Here is a 17,593-nt window from a genome sequence, read left to right on the forward strand (position 1 = left end):
GGGTGAGTGTGGGGGAGATTCCCCGGGTGAGTGTGGTGGGATTCCCCCGGGTGAGTGTGGGGGGGGTTCCCCCGGCTGAGTGTGGGGGGGATTCCCCGGGTGAGTGTGGGGGAGATTCGCCCGGGTGATTCCCCCGGGTGAGTGTGAGGGGGATTCCCCCGGGTGAGTGTGGGGGGGGGATTCCCCTGGGTGAGTGTGGGGGGGGATTCCCCCCGAGTGAGTGTGGGGGGATTCCCCCGGGTGAGTGTGGGGGAGATTCCCCCGGGTGATTCCCCCGGGTGATTCCCCCGGGTGATTCCCCCGGGTGTGTGTGAGGGGGATTCTCCCGGGTGAGTGTGGGGGGGGGGATTCCCCCGGGTGAGTGTGGGGGGGGATTCCCCCGGGTGAGTGTGGGGGGGGATTCCCCCGGTGAGTGTGGGGGGGGATTCCCCGGGTGAGTGTGGGGGGGGGATTCCCCCGGGTGAGTGTGGGGGGGGATTCCCCCGGGTGAGTGTGGGGGAGATTCCCCCGGGTGATTCCCCCGGGTGTGTGTGAGGGGGATTCTCCCGGGTGAGTGTGGGGGGATTTCCCCCGGGTGAGTGTGGGGGGGGGGGGGATTCCCCCGGGTGAGTGTGGGGGGGATTCCCCCCGAGTGAGTGTGGGGGGGATTCCCCCCGAGTGAGTGTGGGGGGGGATTCCCCCCGAGTGAGTGTGGGGGGGGATTCCCCCCGAGTGAGTGTGGGGCGGATTCCCCCGGGTGAGTGTGGGGGGGTTCCCCCGGCTGAGTGGGGGGGGGATCCCCCGGCTGAGTGTGGGGGGGGGGTTCCCCCGGCTGAGTGTGGGGGGGGGGTTCCTCGGTGAGTGTGGGGGGGGGGATTCCCCCGGGTGAGTGTGGGGGGGGGATTCCCCCGGGTGAGTGTGGGGGGGGATTCCCCCGGGTGAGTGTGGGGGGGGATTCCCCCGGGTGAGTGTGGGGGGGTTTCCCCGGCTGAGTGGGGGGGGTGTTCCCCCGGGTGAGTGTGGGGGGGATTCCCCCGGGTGAGTGTGGGGGAGTTTCCCCCGGCTGAGTGTGGGTGGGGAGGTTCCCTCGGCTGAGTGTGGGGGGGGGTTCCCCCGGCTGAGTGTGGGGGGGTTTCCCCCTGGTGAGTGTGAGGTGGGATTCCCCCGGGTGAGTGTGGGGGAGATTCCCCCGGGTGATTCCCCCGGGTGTGTGTGAGGGGATTCTCCCGGGTGATTCCCCCGGGTGATTCCCCGGGTGAGTGGGGGGGTTTCCCCCGGGTGAATGTGGGGGGGGGGGTTCCCCCGGGTGAGTGTGGGGGGGGGTTCCCCCGGGTGAGTGTGGGGGGGGATTCCCTCGGGTGAGTGTGGGGGGGGGATTCCCCCGGGTGAGTGTGGGGGGGGATTCCCCCGGGTGAGTGTGGGGGGGGATTCCCCGGGTGAGTGTGGGGGGGGATTCCCCCGGGTGAGTGTGGGGGGGGGATTCCCCCGGGTGAGTGTGGGGGGGATTCCCCCGGGTGAGTGTGGGGGGGGGATTCCCCCGGGTGAGTGTGGGGGGAGGATTCCCCCGGGTGAGTGTGGGGGGGATTCCCCCGGGTGAGTGTGGGGGGGTTTCCCCCGGATGAGTGTGGGGGGGATTCCTCCGGGTGAGTGTGGGGGGGGAATTCCCCCGGGTGAGTGTGGGGGGGTTTCCCCCGGGTGAGTGTGTGGGGGTTTCCCCCGGCTGAGTGTGGGGGGGGATTCCCCCGGGTGAGTGTGGGGGGGGATTCCCCCGGGTGAGTGTGGGGGGGATTCCCCCGGGTGAGTGTGGCGGGGATTCCCCCGGGTGAGTGTGGGGGAGATTCCCCCGGGTGATTCCCCCGGGTGATTCCCCCGGGTGTGTGTGAGGGGGATCCTCCGGGTGAGTGTGGGGGGATTTCCCCCGGGTGAGTGTGGGGTGGGGGATTCCCCCGGGTGAGTGTGGGGGGGGATTCCCCCGGGTGAGTGTGGGGGGGATTCCCCCGGGTGAGTGTGTGGGGAGATTCCCCCGGGTGATTCCCCCGGGTGTTTCCCCCGGGTGTGTGTGAGGGGATTCTCCCGTGTGAGTGTGGGGGGATTTCCCCCGGGTGAGTGTGGAGGAGGGGATTCCCCCGGGTGAGTGTGGGGGGGATTCCCCCCGAGTGAGTGTGGGGGGGTATTCCCCCCGAGTGAGTGTGGAGGGGATTCCCCCGGGTGAGTGTGGGTGGGGGTTCCCCCGGCTGAGTGTGGGGGGGGGGGGTTCCCCCGGCTGAGTGTGGGGGGGATTCCTCCGGGTGAGTGTGGGGGGGGATTCCCCCGGGTGAGTGTGGGGGGGGATTCCCCCGGGTGAGTGTGGGGGGGATTCCCCCGGGTGAGTGTGGGGGGGTTCCCCCGGGTGAGTGTGGGGGGGATTCGCCGGGTGAGTGTGGGGGGGTTTCCCCCGGCTGAGTGTGGGTGGGGGGGTTCCCCGGCTGAGTGGGGGGGGGTCCCCCGGGTGAGTGTGGGGGGGATTCCCCCGGGTGAGTGTGGGGGAGTTTCCCCCGGCTGAGTGTGGGTGGGGGGGTTCCCCCGGCTGAGTGTGGGGGGGGGTTCCCCCGGCTGAGTGTGGGGGGGATTCCCCCGGGTGAGTGTGGGGAGTTTCCCCCGGCTGAGTGTGGGTGGGGGGGTTCCCCCGGCTGAGTGTGGGGGGGGGGGTTCCCCCGGCTGAGTGTGGGGGGGGATTCCCCCCGGGTGAGTGTGAGGGGGGATTCCCCCGGGTGAGTGTGGGGGAGATTCCCCCGGGTGATTCCCCGGGTGATTCCCCCGGGTGATTCCCCCGGGTGTGTGTGAGGGGGATTCTCCCGGGTGATTCCCCCGGCTGATTCCCCCGGGTGATTCCCCTGGGTGTGTGTGAGGGGGATTCTCCCGGGTGAGTGTTGGGGGGATTCCCCGGGTGAGTGTGGGGGGGGGATTCCCCTGGGTGAGTGTGGGGGGGGATTCCCCCCGAGTGAGTGTGGGGGGGTTTCCCCCGGGTGGGTGTGGGGGGGTTCCCCCGGCTGAGTGTGGGGGGGGGGATTCCTCCGGGTGAGTGTGGGGGGGTTTTCCCCCGGGTGAGTGTTGGGGGGATTCCCCCGGGTGAGTGTGGGGGGGATTCCCCCGGGTGAGTGTGGGGGGGGTTCCCCCGGCTGAGTGTGGGGGGGGATTCCCCCGGGTGAGTGTGGGGGGGATTCCCCCGGGTGAGTGTGGGGGGGGATTCCCCCGGGTGAGTGTGGGGGAGATTCCCCCGGGTGATTCCCCCGGGTGTGTGTGAGGGGGATTTCCCCCGGGTGAGTGTGGGGGATTTCCCCCGGGTGAGTGTGGGGGGATTTCCCCCGGGTGAGTGTGGGGGGATTTCCCCCGGGTGAGTGTGGGGGGATTTCCCCCGGGTGAGTCTGGGGGGATTCCCCCGGGTGAGTGTGGGGTGGATTCCCCCGGGTGAGTGTGGGGGGGATTCCCCCGGCTGAGTGTGGGTGGGGGGGTTCCCCCGGCTGAGTGGGAGGGGGTTCCCCCGGGTGAGTGTGGGGGGATTCCCCCGGGTGAGTGTGGGGGGGTTTCCCCAGCTGAGTGTGGGTGGGGGGGTTCCCCCGGCTGAGTGTGGGGGGGGGGGGGTTCCCCCGGCTGAGTGTGGGGGGTATTCCCCCGGGTGAGTGTGAGGGGGGATTCCCCCGGGTGAGTGTGGGGGAGATTCGCCCGGGTGATTCCCCCGGGTGATTCCCCCGGGTGAGTGTGGGGGGGGGATTCCCCTGGGTGAGTGTGGGGGGATTCCCCCCGAGTGAGTGTGGGGGGGTTTCCCCCGGGTGGGTGTGGGGGGGTTCCCCGGCTGAGTGTGGGGGGGGGATTCCCCCGGGTGAGTGTGGGGGGGATTCCCCTGGGTGAGTGTGGGGGGGGATTCCCCCCGAGTGAGTGTGGGGGGGATTCCCCGGGTGAGTGTGGGGGGGTTTCCCCCGGGTGGGTGTGGGGGGGGTTCCCCCGGGTGGGTGTGGGGGGGGGGTTCCCCCGCTGAGTGTGGGGGGGGGGATTCCTCCGGGTGAGTGTGGGGGGGGGGGGATTCCCCGGGTGAGTGAGGGGGGGATTCCCCCGGGTGAGTATGGGGGGGATTCCCCCGGGTGAGTGTGGGGGGGTTTCCCCCGGGTGAGTGTGGGGGGGGTTCCCCCGGCTGAGTGTGGGCGGGTTTCCCCCGGGTGAGTGTGGGGGGGGATTCCGCCGGGTGAGTGTGGGGGGGGATTCCCCCGGGTGAGTGTGGGGGAGATTCCCCCGGGTGATTCCCCCGGGTGTGTGTGAGGGGGATTTCCCTGGGTGAGTGTGAGGGAGATTTCCCCTGGGTGAGTGTGAGGGGGATTTCCCCGGGTGAGTGTGGGGGGATTTCCCCCGGGTGAGTGTGGGGGGATTTCCCCGGGTGAGTGTGGGGGGATTTCCCCCGGGTGAGTGTGGGGGGATTTCCCCCGGGTGAGTGTGGGGGGATTTCCCCGGGTGAGTCTGGGGGGATTCCCCCGGGTGAGTGTGGGGTGGATTCCCCCGGGTGAGTGTGGGGGGGATTCCCCCGGGTGAGTGTGGGGGGGATTCCCCCGGGTGAGTGTGGGGGGGATTCCCCCGGGTGAGTGTGGGGGGGTTTCCCCCGGGTGAGTGTGGGGGGGGATTCCCCCGGGTGAGTGTGGGGGGGATTCCCCCGGGTGAGTGTGGGGGAATTTCCCCCGGCTGAGTGTGGGTGGGAGGTTCCCCCGGCTGAGTGTGGGGGGGGGGTTCCCCCGGGTGAGTGTGGGGGGGGATTCCCCGGGTGAGTGTGAGGGGGGATTCCCCCGGGTGAGTGTGGGGGAGATTCCCCCGGGTGATTCCCCCGGGTGATTCCCCCGGGTGTGTGTGAGGGGGATTCTCCCGGGTGATTCCCCCGGGTGATTCCCCCGGGTGAGTGGGGGGGTTTCCCCCGGGTGAATGTGGGGGGGGTTCCCCCGGGTGAGTGTGGGGGGGGGGTTCCCCCGGGTGAGTGTGGGGGGGTTCCCCCGGGTGAGTGTGGGGGGGGGGGATTCCCCCGGGTGAGTGTGGGGGGGTTTCCCCCGGCTGAGTGGGGGGGGGGGTGTTCCCCCGGCTGAGTGGGGGGGAGATTCCCCCGGGTGATTCCCCCGGGTGATTCCCCCGGGTGTGTGTGAGGGGGATTCTCCCGGGTGATTCCCCCGGGTGATTCCCCCGGGTGAGTGGGGGGGTTTCCCCCGGGTGAATGTGGGGGGGGTTCCCCCGGGTGAGTGTGGGGGGGGGTTCCCCCGGGTGAGTGTGGGGGGGTTCCCCCGGGTGAGTGTGGGGGGGGATTCCCCGGGTGAGTGTGGGGGGGATTCCCCCGGGTGAGTGTGGGGGGGATTCCCCCGGGTGAGTGTGGGGGGGATTCCCCCGGGTGAGTGTGGGGGGGATTCCCCCGGGTGAGTGTGGGGGGGATTCCCCGGGTGAGTGTGGGGGGGTTTCCCCCGGATGAGTGTGGGGGGGGGTTTCCCCCGGATGAGTGTGGGGGGGAGATTCCTCGGGTGAGTGTGGGGGGGTTTCCCCCGGGTGAGTGTGGGGGGGTTTCCCCGGCTGAGTGTGGGGGGGTTCCCCCGGCTGAGTGTGTGGGGGGGATTCCCCCGGGTGAGTGTGGGGGGGATTCCCCCGGGTGAGTGTGGGGGAGATTCCCCCGGGTGATTCCCCCGGGTGATTCCCCCGGGGTGTGTGTGAGGGGGATTCTCCTGGGTGAGTGTGGGGGGATTTCCCTCGGGTGAGTGTGGGGGGGGGATTCCCCCGGGTGAGTGTGGGGGGGGGATTCCCCCGGGTGAGTGTGGGGGGGATTCCCCCGGGTGAGTGTGGGGGGAGATTCCCCCGGGTGATTCCCCCGGGTGTGTGTGAGGGGGATTCTCCCGTGTGAGTGTGGGGGCATTTCCCCCGGGTGAGTGTGGGGGAGGGGATTCCCCCGGGTGAGTGTGGGGGGGGGATTCCCCCGAGTGAGTGTGGGGGGGTATTCCCCTGAGTGAGTGTGGAGGGATTCCCCCGGGTGAGTGTGGGGGGGTTTCCCCCGGCTGAGTGTGGGGGGGGTTCCCCCGGCTGAGTGTGGGGGGGGGGGGTTCCCCCGGCTGAGTGTGGGGGGGGGATTCCTCCGGGTGAGTGTGGGGGGGGGGATTCCCCCGGGTGAGTGTGGGGGGGGATTCCCCCGGGTGAGTGTGGGGGGGGATTCCCCCGGGTGAGTGTGGGGGGGGGATTCCCCCGGGTGAGTGTGGGGGGGGGGTTCCCCCGGGTGAGTGTGAGGGGGGATTCCCCCGGGTGAGTGTGGGGGAGATTCGCCCGGGTGATTCCCCCGGTTGATTCCTCCGGGTGATTCCCCCGGGTGTGTGTGAGGGGGATTCTCCCGGGTGAGTGTTGGGGGGATTCCCCCCGGGTGAGTGTGGGGGGGGATTCCCCTGGGTGAGTGTGGGGGGGATTCCCCCGAGTGAGTGTGGGGGGGATTCCCCGGGTGGGTGTGGGGGGGTTCCCCGGGTGGGTGTGGGGGGGTTCCCCCGGCTGAGTGTGGGGGGGGGGGATTCCTCCGGGTGAGTGTGGGGGGGGATTCCCCCGGGTGAGTGTGGGGGGGGGGGTTTTTCCCCCGGGTGAGTGTGGGGGGGGGTTTCCTCCGGGTGAGTGTGGGGGGGGTTCGCCCGGCTGAGTGTGGGGGGGGGATTCCCCGGGTGAGTGTGGGGGGGGATTCCCGCGGGTGAGTGTGGGGGGGGGATTCCCCCGGGTGAGTGTGGGGAGATTCCCCCGGGTGATTCCCCCGGAGTGTTGTGTGAGGGGGATTCTCCCGGGTGAGTGTGGGGGGATTTCCCCCGGGTGAGTGTGGGGGGATTTCCCCCGGGTGAGTGTGGGGGATTTCCCCCGGTGAGTGTGGGGGGATTTCCCCCGGGTGAGTGTGGGGGAGATTCCCCCGGGTGAGTGTGGGTGGGATTCCCCCGGGTGAGTGTGGGGGGGTTCCCCGGCTGAGTGTGGGGGGGATTCCCCCGGGTGAGTGTGGGGGAGATTCGCCCGGGTGATTCCCCCGGGTGAGTGTGAGGGGATTCCCCCGGGTGAGTGTGGGGGGGGGGATTCCCCTGGGTGAGTGTGGGGGGGGATTCCCCCCGAGTGAGTGTGGGGGGGATTCCCCCGGGTGAGTGTGGGGGAGATTCCCCCGGGTGATTCCCCCGGGTGATTCCCCCGGGTGATTCCCCGGGTGTGTGTGAGGGGGATTCTCCCGGGTGAGTGTGGGGGGGGGGATTCCCCCGGGTGAGTGTGGGGGGGGATTCCCCCGGGTGAGTGTGGGGGGGGATTCCCCCGGGTGAGTGTGGGGGGGGATTCCCCGGGTGAGTGTGGGGGGGGGGATTCCCCCGGGTGAGTGTGGGGGGGGATTCCCCCGGGTGAGTGTGGGGGAGATTCCCCCGGGTGATTCCCCCGGGTGTGTGTGAGGGGATTCTCCCGGGTGAGTGTGGGGGGATTTCCCCCGGGTGAGTGTGGGGGGGGGGATTCCCCCGGGTGAGTGTGGGGGGGATTCCCCCCGAGTGAGTGTGGGGGGGATTCCCCCCGAGTGAGTGTGGGGGGGGATTCCCCCCGAGTGAGTGTTGGGGGGGATTCCCCCCGAGTGAGTGTGGGGCGGATTCCCCCGGGTGAGTGTGGGGGGGTTCCCCCGGCTGAGTGGGGGGGGGGATCCCCGGCTGAGTGTGGGGGGGGGGTTCCCCCGGCTGAGTGTGGGGGGGGGGTTCCCCCGGCTGAGTGTGGGGGGGGGGTTCCTCCGGGTGAGTGTGGGGGGGGGGATTCCCCCGGGTGAGTGTGGGGGGGGGGATTCCCCCGGGTGAGTGTGGGGGGGGGATTCCCCCGGGTGAGTGTGGGGGGGATTCCCCCGGGTGAGTGTGGGGGGGTTTCCCCGGCTGAGTGGGGGGGGTGTTCCCCCGGGTGAGTGTGGGGGGGATTCCCCCGGGTGAGTGTGGGGAGTTTCCCCCGGCTGAGTGTGGGTGGGGAGGTTCCCTCGGCTGAGTGTGGGGGGGGGTTCCCCGGCTGAGTGTGGGGGGGTTTCCCCCTGGTGAGTGTGAGGTGGGATTCCCCCGGGTGAGTGTGGGGGAGATTCCCCGGGTGATTCCCCCGGGTGATTCCCCGGGTGATTCCCCCGGGTGATTCCCCCGGGTGTGTGTGAGGGGGATTCTCCCGGGTGATTCCCCCGGGTGATTCCCCCGGGTGAGTGGGGGGGTTTCCCCCGGGTGAATGTGGGGGGGGGGGTTCCCCCGGGTGAGTGTGGGGGGGGGGTTCCCCGGGTGAGTGTGGGGGGGGATTCCCTCGGGTGAGTGTGGGGGGGGGATTCCCCCGGGTGAGTGTGGGGGGGGATTCCCCGGGTGAGTGTGGGGGGGGATTCCCCGGGTGAGTGTGGGGGGGGATTCCCCCGGGTGAGTGTGGGGGGGATTCCCCCGGGTGAGTGTGGGGGGGGATTCCCCCGGGTGAGTGTGGGGGGGGATTCCCCGGGTGAGTGTGGGGGGAGGATTCCCCCGGGTGAGTGTGGGGGGGATTCCCCCGGGTGAGTGTGGGGGGTTTCCCCCGGATGAGTGTGGGGGGGATTCCTCCGGGTGAGTGTGGGGGGGGAATTCCCCCGGGTGAGTGTGGGGGGGTTTCCCCCGGGTGAGTGTGTGGGGGTTTCCCCCGGCTGAGTGTGGGGGGGGATTCCCCCGGGTGAGTGTGGGGGGGGATTCCCCCAGGTGAGTGTGGGGGGGATTCCCCCGGGTGAGTGTGGGGGGATTCCCCCGGGTGAGTGTGGGGGAGATTCCCCCGGGTGATTCCCCCGGGTGATTCCCCCGGGTGTGTGTGAGGGGGATTCTCCCGGGTGAGTGTGGGGGGATTTCCCCCGGGTGAGTGTGGGGTGGGGGATTCCCCCGGGTGAGTGTGGGGGGGGATTCCCCCGGGTGAGTGTGGGGGGGATTCCCCCGGGTGAGTGTGTGGGGAGATTCCCCCGGGTGATTCCCCCGGGTGTTTCCCCCGGGTGTGTGTGAGGGGGATTCTCCCGTGTGAGTGTGGGGGGATTTCCCCCGGGTGAGTGTGGAGGAGGGGATTCCCCCGGGTGAGTGTGGGGGGGGATTCCCCCCGAGTGAGTGTGGGGGGGTATTCCCCCGAGTGAGTGTGGAGGGGATTCCCCGGGTGAGTGTGGGTGGGGTTCCCCCGGCTGAGTGTGGGGGGGGGGGTTCCCCCGGCTGAGTGTGGGGGGGATTCCTCGGGTGAGTGTGGGGGGGGATTCCCCCGGGTGAGTGTGGGGGGGGGATTCCCCCGGGTGAGTGTGGGGGGATTCCCCCGGGTGAGTGTGGGGGGGTTCCCCCGGGTGAGTGTGGGGGGGATTCGCCCGGGTGAGTGTGGGGGGGTTTCCCCCGGCTGAGTGTGGGTGGGGGGGTTCCCCCGGCTGAGTGGGGGGGGTCCCCCGGGTGAGTGTGGGGGGGATTCCCCCGGGTGAGTGTGGGGGAGTTTCCCCCGGCTGAGTGTGGGTGGGGGGGTTCCCCCGGCTGAGTGTGGGGGGGGGGTTCCCCCGGCTGAGTGTGGGGGGGATTCCCCCGGGTGAGTGTGGGGGAGTTTCCCCCGGCTGAGTGTGGGTGGGGGGGTTCCCCCGGCTGAGTGTGGGGGGGGGGGTTCCCCCGGCTGAGTGTGGGGGGGGATTCCCCGGGTGAGTGTGAGGGGGGATTCCCCGGGTGAGTGTGGGGGAGATTCCCCCGGGTGATTCCCCCGGGTGATTCCCCCGGGTGATTCCCCCGGTGTGTGTGAGGGGGATTCTCCCGGGTGATTCCCCCCGGCTGATTCCCCGGGTGATTCCCCTGGGTGTGTGTGAGGGGGATTCTCCCGGGTGAGTGTTGGGGGGATTCCCCCGGTGAGTGTGGGGGGGGGATTCCCCTGGGTGAGTGTGGGGGGGGATTCCCCCCGAGTGAGTGTGGGGGGGATTCCCCGGGTGCGTGTGGGGGGGTTTCCCCCGGGTGGGTGTGGGGGGGGGTTCCCCCGGCTGAGTGTGGGGGGGGGGTTCCCCCGGCTGAGTGTGGGGGGGGGGATTCCTCCGGGTGAGTGTGGGGGGGATTCCCCGGGTGAGTGTTGGGGGATTCCCCCGGGTGAGTGTGGGGGGGATTCCCCCGGGTGAGTGTGGGGGGGGTTCCCCCGGCTGAGTGTGGGGGGGGTTCCCCCGGCTGAGTGTGGGGGGGGATTCCCCCGGGTGAGTGTGGGGGGATTCCCCCGGGTGAGTGTGGGGGGGGGATTCCCCGGGTGAGTGTGGGGGAGATTCCCCCGGGTGATTCCCCCGGGTGTGTGTGAGGGGGATTTCCCCCGGGTGAGTGTGGGGGGATTTCCCCCGGGTGAGTGTGGGGGGATTTCCCCCGGGTGAGTGTGGGGGATTTCCCCCGGGTGAGTGTGGGGTGGATTCCCCCGGGTGAGTGTGGGGTGGATTCCCCCGGGTGAGTGTGGGGGGGATTCCCCCGGCTGAGTGTGGGTGGGGGGGTTCCCCCGGGTGAGTGTGAGGGGGGATTCCCCCGGGTGAGTGTGGGGGAGATTCCCCCGGGTGATTCCCCCGGGTGATTCCCCCGGGTGATTCCCCCGGGTGTGTGTGAGGGGGATTCTCCCGGGTGATTCCCCCGGGTGATTCCCCGGGTGAGTGGGGGGGTTTCCCCCGGGTGAATGTGGGGGGGGTTTCCCCCGGGTGAGTGTGGGGGGGGGGTTCCCCCGGGTGAGTGTGGGGGGGGATTCCCTCGGGTGAGTGTGGGGGGGGATTCCCTCGGGTGAGTGTGGGGGGGGATTCCCCCGGTGAGTGTGGGGGGGGATTCCCCCGGTGAGTGTGGGGGGGGGATTCCCCCGGGTGAGTGTGGGGGGGGATTCCCCCGGGTGAGTGTGGGGGGGGATTCCCCGGGTGAGTGTGGGGGGAGGATTCCCCCGGGTGAGTGTGGGGGGGATTCCCCCGGGTGAGTGTGGGGGGGTTTCCCCCGGATGAGTGTGGGGGGGGTTTCCCCCGGATGAGTGTGGGGGGGGATTCCTCCGGGTGAGTGTGGGGGGGAATTCCCCCGGGTGAGTGTGGGGGGGTTTTCCCCGGGTGAGTGTGTGGGGGTTTCCCCCGGCTGAGTGTGGGGGGGGGATTCCCCCGGGTGAGTGTGGGGGGGGATTCCCCCGGGTGAGTGTGGGGGGGATTCCCCCGGGTGAGTGTGGGGGAGATTCCCCCGGGTGATTCCCCCGGGTGATTCCCCGGGTGTGTGTGAGGGGGATTCTCCCGGGTGAGTGTGGGGGGATTTCCCCCGGGTGAGTGTGGGGTGGGGGATTCCCCCGGGTGAGTGTGGGGGGGGATTCCCCCGGGTGAGTGTGGGGGGGGATTCCCCGGGTGAGTGTGGGGGGAGATTCCCCCGGGTGATTCCCCCGGGTGTGTGTGAGGGGGATTCTCCCGTGTGAGTGTGGGGGGATTTCCCCCGGGTGAGTGTGGAGGAGGGGATTCCCCCGGGTGAGTGTGGGGGGGGATTCCCCCCGAGTGAGTGTGGGGGGGTATTCCCCCCGAGTGAGTGTGGAGGGGATTCCCCCGGGTGAGTGTGGGGGGGGGGTTCCCCCGGCTGAGTGTGGGGGGGGGGGTTCCCCCGGCTGAGTGTGGGGGGGGGTTCCCCCGGCTGAGTGTGGGGGGGGATTCCTCCGGGTGAGTGTGGGGGGGGGATTCCCCCGGGTGAGTGTGGGGGGGATTCCCCCGGGTGAGTGTGGGGGGGATTCGCCCGGGTGAGTGTGGGGGGGTTTCCCCCGGCTGAGTGTGGGTGGGGGGGTTCCCCCGGCTGAGTGGGGGGGGGGTCCCCCGGGTGAGTGTGGGGGGGGGATTCCCCGGGTGAGTGTGGGGGGGGATTCCCCCGGGTGAGTGTGGGGGGGGGATTCCCCCGGGTGAGTGTGGGGGGGGATTCCCCCGGGTGAGTGTGGGGGGGGATTCCCCCGGGTGAGTGTGGGGGGAGGATTCCCCCGGGTGAGTGTGGGGGGGATTCCCCCGGGTGAGTGTGGGGGGGTTTCCCCCGGATGAGTGTGGGGGGGTTTCCCCCGGATGAGTGTGGGGGGGGGATTCCTCCGGGTGAGTGTGGGGGGGGAATTCCCCCGGGTGAGTGTGGGGGGGTTTCCCCCGGGTGAGTGTGTGGGGGTTTCCCCGGCTGAGTGTGGGGGGGGATTCCCCCGGGTGAGTGTGGGGGGGATTCCCCCGGGTGAGTGTGGGGGAGATTCCCCGGGTGATTCCCCCGGGTGATTCCCCCGGGTGTGTGTGAGGGGGATTCTCCCGGGTGAGTGTGGGGGGATTTCCCCCGGGTGAGTGTGGGGTGGGGGATTCCCCCGGGTGAGTGTGGGGGGGGATTCCCCGGGTGAGTGTGGGGGGGATTCCCCCGGGTGAGTGTGGGGGGAGATTCCCCCGGGTGATTCCCCCGGGTGTGTGTGAGGGGGATTCTCCCGTGTGAGTGTGGGGGATTTCCCCCGGGTGAGTGTGGAGGAGGGGATTCCCCCGGGTGAGTGTGGGGGGGGATTCCCCCCGAGTGAGTGTGGGGGGGTATTCCCCCCGAGTGAGTGTGGAGGGGATTCCCCCGGGTGAGTGTGGGGGGGGGTTCCCCCCGGCTGAGTGTGGGGGGGGGGTCCCCCGGCTGAGTGTGGGGGGGGGTTCCCCCGGCTGAGTGTGGGGGGGGATTCCTCCGGGTGAGTGGGGGGGGGGGATTCCCCCGGGTGAGTGTGGGGGGGATTCCCCCGGGTGAGTGTGGGGGGGATTCGCCCGGGTGAGTGTGGGGGGGTTTCCCCCGGCTGAGTGTGGGTGGGGGGGTTCCCCCGGCTGAGTGGGGGGGGGTCCCCCGGGTGAGTGTGGGGGGGATTCCCCCGGGTGAGTGTGGGGGAGTTTCCCCCGGCTGAGTGTGGGTGGGGGGGTTCCCCCGGCTGAGTGTGGGGGGGGGGTTCCCCCGGCTGAGTGTGGGGGGGATTCCCCCGGGTGAGTGTGGGGGAGTTTCCCCCGGCTGAGTGTGGGTGGGGGGGTTCCCCCGGCTGAGTGTGGGGGGGGGGGTTCCCCCGGCAGAGTGTGGGGGGGGATTCCCCCGGGTGAGTGTGAGGGGGGATTCCCCCGGGTGAGTGTGGGGGAGATACCCCCGGGTGATTCCCCCGGGTGATTCCCCCGGTGTGTGTGAGGGGGATTCTCCCGGGTGATTCCCCCGGCTGATTCCCCCGGGTGATTCCCCTGGGTGTGTGTGAGGGGGATTCTCCCGGGTGAGTGTTGGGGGGATTCCCCCGGGTGAGTGTGGGGGGGGGGATTCCCCTGGGTGAGTGTGGGGGGGGATTCCCCCCGAGTGAGTGTGGGGGGGATTCCCCCGGGTGTGTGTGGGGGGGTTTCCCCCGGGTGGGTGTGGGGGGGGGTTCCCCCGGCTGAGTGTGGGGGGGGGGTTCCCCCGGCTGAGTGTGGGGGGGGGGATTCCTCCGGGTGAGTGTGGGGGGGGATTCCCCCGGGTGAGTGTGGGGGGGATTCCCCCGGGTGAGTGTGGGGGGGATTCCCCCGGGTGAGTGTGGGGGGGGGTTCCCCCGGCTGAGTGTGGGGGGGGTTCCCCCGGCTGAGTGTGGGGGGGGATTCCCCCGGGTGAGTGTGGGGGGGATTCCCCCGGGTGAGTGTGGGGGGGGGATTCCCCCGGGTGAGTGTGGGGGAGATTCCCCCGGGTGATTCCCCCGGGTGTGTGTGAGGGGGATTTCCCCCGGGTGAGTGTGGGGGGATTTCCCCCGGGTGAGTGTGGGGGGATTTCCCCCGGGTGAGTGTGGGGGGATTTCCCCCGGGTGAGTCTGGGGGGATTCCCCCGGCTGAGTGTGGGTGGGGGGGTTCCCCCGGCTGAGTGGGGGGGGTTCCCCCGGGTGAGTGTGGGGGGGATTCCCCCGGGTGAGTGTGGGGGGGTTTCCCCCGGCTGAGTGTGGGTGGGGGGGTTCCCCCGGCTGAGTGTGGGGGGGGGGTTCCCCCGGCTGAGTGTGGGGGGTATTCCCCCGGGTGAGTGTGAGGGGGGATTCCCCCGGGTGAGTGTGGGGGAGATTCGCCCGGGTGATTCCCCCGGGTGATTCCCCCGGGTGAGTGTGTGGGGGGGGGATTCCCCCGGGTGAGTGAGGGGGGGATTCCCCCGGGTGAGTGTGGGGGGGATTCCCCCGGGTGAGTGTGGGGGGGTTTCCCCCGGGTGAGTGTGGGGGGGTTCCCCCGGCTGAGTGTGGGCGGGATTCCCCCGGGTGAGTGTGGGGGGGGATTCCGCCGGGTGAGTGTGGGGGGGGATTCCCCCGGGTGAGTGTGGGGGAGATTCCCCCGGGTGATTCCCCCGGGTGTGTGTGAGGGGGATTTCCCCTGGGTGAGTGTGAGGGGGATTTCCCCTGGGTGAGTGTGGGGGGATTTCCCCCGGGTGAGTGTGGGGGGATTTCCCCCGGGTGAGTGTGGGGGGATTTCCCCCGGGTGAGTGTGGGGGGATTTCCCCCGGGTGAGTGTGGGGGGATTTCCCCCGGGTGAGTCTGGGGGGATTTCCCCCGGGTGAGTCTGGGGGGATTCCCCCGGGTGAGTGTGGGGTGGATTCCCCCGGGTGAGTGTGGGGGGGATTCCCCCGGGTGAGTGTGGGGGGGATTCCCCCGGGTGAGTGTGGGGGGGGATTCCCCCGGGTGAGTGTGGGGGGGTTTCCCCCGGGTGAGTGTGGGGGGGGATTCCCCCGGGTGAGTGTGGGGGGGGATTCCCCCGGGTGAGTGTGGGGGGGGATTCCCCCGGGTGAGTGTGGGGGGGGATTCCCCCGGGTGAGTGTGGGGGGGGATTCCCCCGGGTGAGTGTGGGGGGGGATTCCCCCGGGTGAGTGTGGGGGAGATTCCCCCGGGTGATTCCCCCGGGTGTGTGTGAGGGGGATTCTCCCGGGTGAGTCTGGGGGGATTTCCCCCGGGTGAGTCTGGGGGGATTTCCCCCGGGTGAGTCTGGGGGGATTCCCCCCGGGTGAGTCTGGGGGGATTCCCCCGGGTGAGTGTGGGGGAGATTCCCCCGGGTGATTACCCCGGGTGTGTGTGAGGGGGATTCTCCCGGGTGAGTGTGGGGGGATTTCCCCCGGGTGAGTGTGGGGGGATTTCCCCCGGGTGAGTGTGGGGGGATTTCCCCCGGGTGAGTGTGGGGGGGATTTCCCCCGGGTGAGTGTGGGGGATTTCCCCCGGGTGAGTCTGGGGGGATTCCCCCGGGTGAGTGTGGGGGAGATTCCCCCGGGTGATTCCCCCGGGTGTGTGTGAGGGGGATTCTCCCGGGTGAGTGTGGGGGGATTTCCCCCGGGTGAGTGTGGGGGGGGGGGATTCCCCCGGGTGAGTGTGGGGGGATTTCCCCCGGGTGTGTGTGAGGGGGATTCTCCCGGGTGAGTGTGGGGGGATTTCCCCCGGGTGAGTGTGGGGGGATTTCCCCCGGGTGAGTGTGGGGGGATTTCCCCCGGGTGAGTGTGGGGGGATTTCCCCCGGGTGAGTCTGGGGGGATTTCCCCCGGGTGAGTCTGGGGGGATTCCCCCGGGTGAGTGTGGGGTGGATTCCCCCGGGTGAGTGTGGGGGGGATTCCCCCGGGTGAGTGTGGGGTGGATTCCCCCAGGTGAGTGTGGGGGGGGGGGGGGGGGGTGCAGTGGGGTGTTTGGGAATCTCTGTGTTCCTGGTTAACCAGGGCGGGTGTGTTTCAGGTTTACGGTGTCCAGGTGCTCGGGGTGGATCTCTCCTCCAACATGTGGAGTTGGCGATGGAGCGAGCTGTGACCGAGGACACGCCATTGGTGAGGGGAGTGTTGGGGTTACCGGGGACAGCAAGGGCGGGAACGGCATCGAGTACCACTCCGCAATCCTCCCTCCCTATCTCCCCAATCCCCCCTCCCTATCTCTGTAACCCCCTCCAGTCCCGACAACCCTCCCTATCTCTGTAACCTCCTCCAGTCCCTACAACCCTCCCTATCTCTGTAACCTCCTCCATTCCCGACAACCCTCCCTATCTCTGTAACCTCCTCCAGCCCCTACACCCTCCCGATCTCTGTAACCCCCTCCAGCCCCTACAGCCCTCCCTATCTCTGTAACCTTCTCCAGCCCCCACAACCCTCCCTATCTCTGTAACCTCCTCCAGCTCCCACACCCCTCCCTATCACTGTAACCTCCTCCAGCCCCTACAACCCTCCCTATCTCTGTAACCTCCTCCAGCCCCGACAACCCTCCCTATCTCTGTAACCTCCTCCAGCCCCGACAACCCTCCTTATCTCTGTAACCTCCTCCAGTCCCTACAACCCTCCCTATCTCTGTAACCCCCTCCAGCCCCAAAACCCTCCCTGTCTCTGTAACCTCCTCCAGTCCCTACAACCCTCCCTATCTCTGTAACCTCCTCCAGTCCCTACAACCCTCCCTATCTCTGTAACCCCCTCCAGCCCCAAAACCCTCCCTGTCTCTGTAACCTCCTCCAGTCCCTACAACCCTCCCTATCTCTGTAACTTCCTCCAGCCCCTACAACCCTCCCTATCTCTGTAACCTCCTCCAGTCCCTACAACCCTCCCTATCTCTGTAAACTCCTCCAGCCCCTACAACCCTCCCTATCTCTGTAACCCCCTCCAGTGCCTACAACCCTCCCTGTCTCTGTACATAAGAACATAAGAACTCGGAGCAGGAGTAGGCCATCTGGCCCCTCGAGCCTGCTCCGCCATTCACTGAGATCATGGCTGATCTTTGTGGACTCAGCTCCACTCTCCGGCCCGTACACCATATCCCCGAATCCCTTTATTCTTTAGAAAGGTATCTATCTTTTTCTTAAAAACGTTTAAAGAAGGAGCCTCGACTGCTTCACTGGGCAAGGAATTCCAGAGATTCACAACCCTTTGGGTGAAGAAGTTCCTCCTAAACTCGGTCCTAAATCTACCTCCCCTTATTTTGAGGCTATGCCCCCTAGTTCTGCTTTCACCCGACCAGTGGAAACAACCTGCCCGCATCTATCCTATCTATTCCCTTCATAATCTTATATGTTTCAATAAGATCCCCCCGCATCCTTCTAAACTCCAATGAGTACAGTCCCCGTCTACTCAACCTCTCGTCATAATCTAATCCCCTCAACTCTGGGATCAACCTAGTGAATCTCCTCTGCACTCCCTCCAGTGCCAATATGTCCTTTCTCAGGTAAGGAGACCAAAACTGAACACAATACTCCAGGTGTGGCCTCACTAACACCCTATACAATTGCAGCATAACCTCCCTAGACTTGAACTCCATCCCTCTAGCAATGAAAGACAAAACTCGATTAGCCTTCTTAATCACCTGCTGCACCTGCACACCAACGTTTGGCGACTTGTGCACTAGCACACCCAGGTCCCTCTGCACAGCAGCATGTTTTAACATCTTACCGTTTAAATAATAATCCATTCTGCTGTTATTCCTCCCAAAATGGATAGCCTCACACTTGGCAACATTGAATTCCATCTGCCAGACCCTAGCCCATTCACCTAACCTATCAAAATCCTTCTGCAGACTTCCGGTATCCTCTGCACTTTTTGCTTTACCACTTATCTTAGTGTCGTCTGCAAACTGTGACACATTGCCCTTGGTCCCCAACTCCAAATCATCGATGTAAATTGTGAACAACTGCGGGCCCAACACTGATCCCTGAG

General features: G+C 68.7%; 1 protein-coding gene across 1 annotated transcript in view; it reads left to right on the plus strand.

Moving 5' to 3' along the window:
* The first annotated feature begins 15,644 nt into the window (after window positions 1-15,644).
* The window catches only part of LOC140400086 (uncharacterized), a 49,055-nt gene continuing 47,106 nt past the window's right edge, over window positions 15,645-17,593 (plus strand). The window contains exon 1 of the mRNA XM_072489562.1: window positions 15,645-15,730. Within this exon, the coding sequence (XP_072345663.1) occupies window positions 15,698-15,730 (33 nt within the window). The 5' untranslated portion in view covers window positions 15,645-15,697. The remainder of the gene's footprint in view (window positions 15,731-17,593) is intronic.

Source organism: Scyliorhinus torazame, chromosome 24 (genome assembly GCF_047496885.1).
Source record: "Scyliorhinus torazame isolate Kashiwa2021f chromosome 24, sScyTor2.1, whole genome shotgun sequence".
In the NCBI taxonomy this organism is placed as follows: Eukaryota; Metazoa; Chordata; class Chondrichthyes; order Carcharhiniformes; family Scyliorhinidae; genus Scyliorhinus; species Scyliorhinus torazame.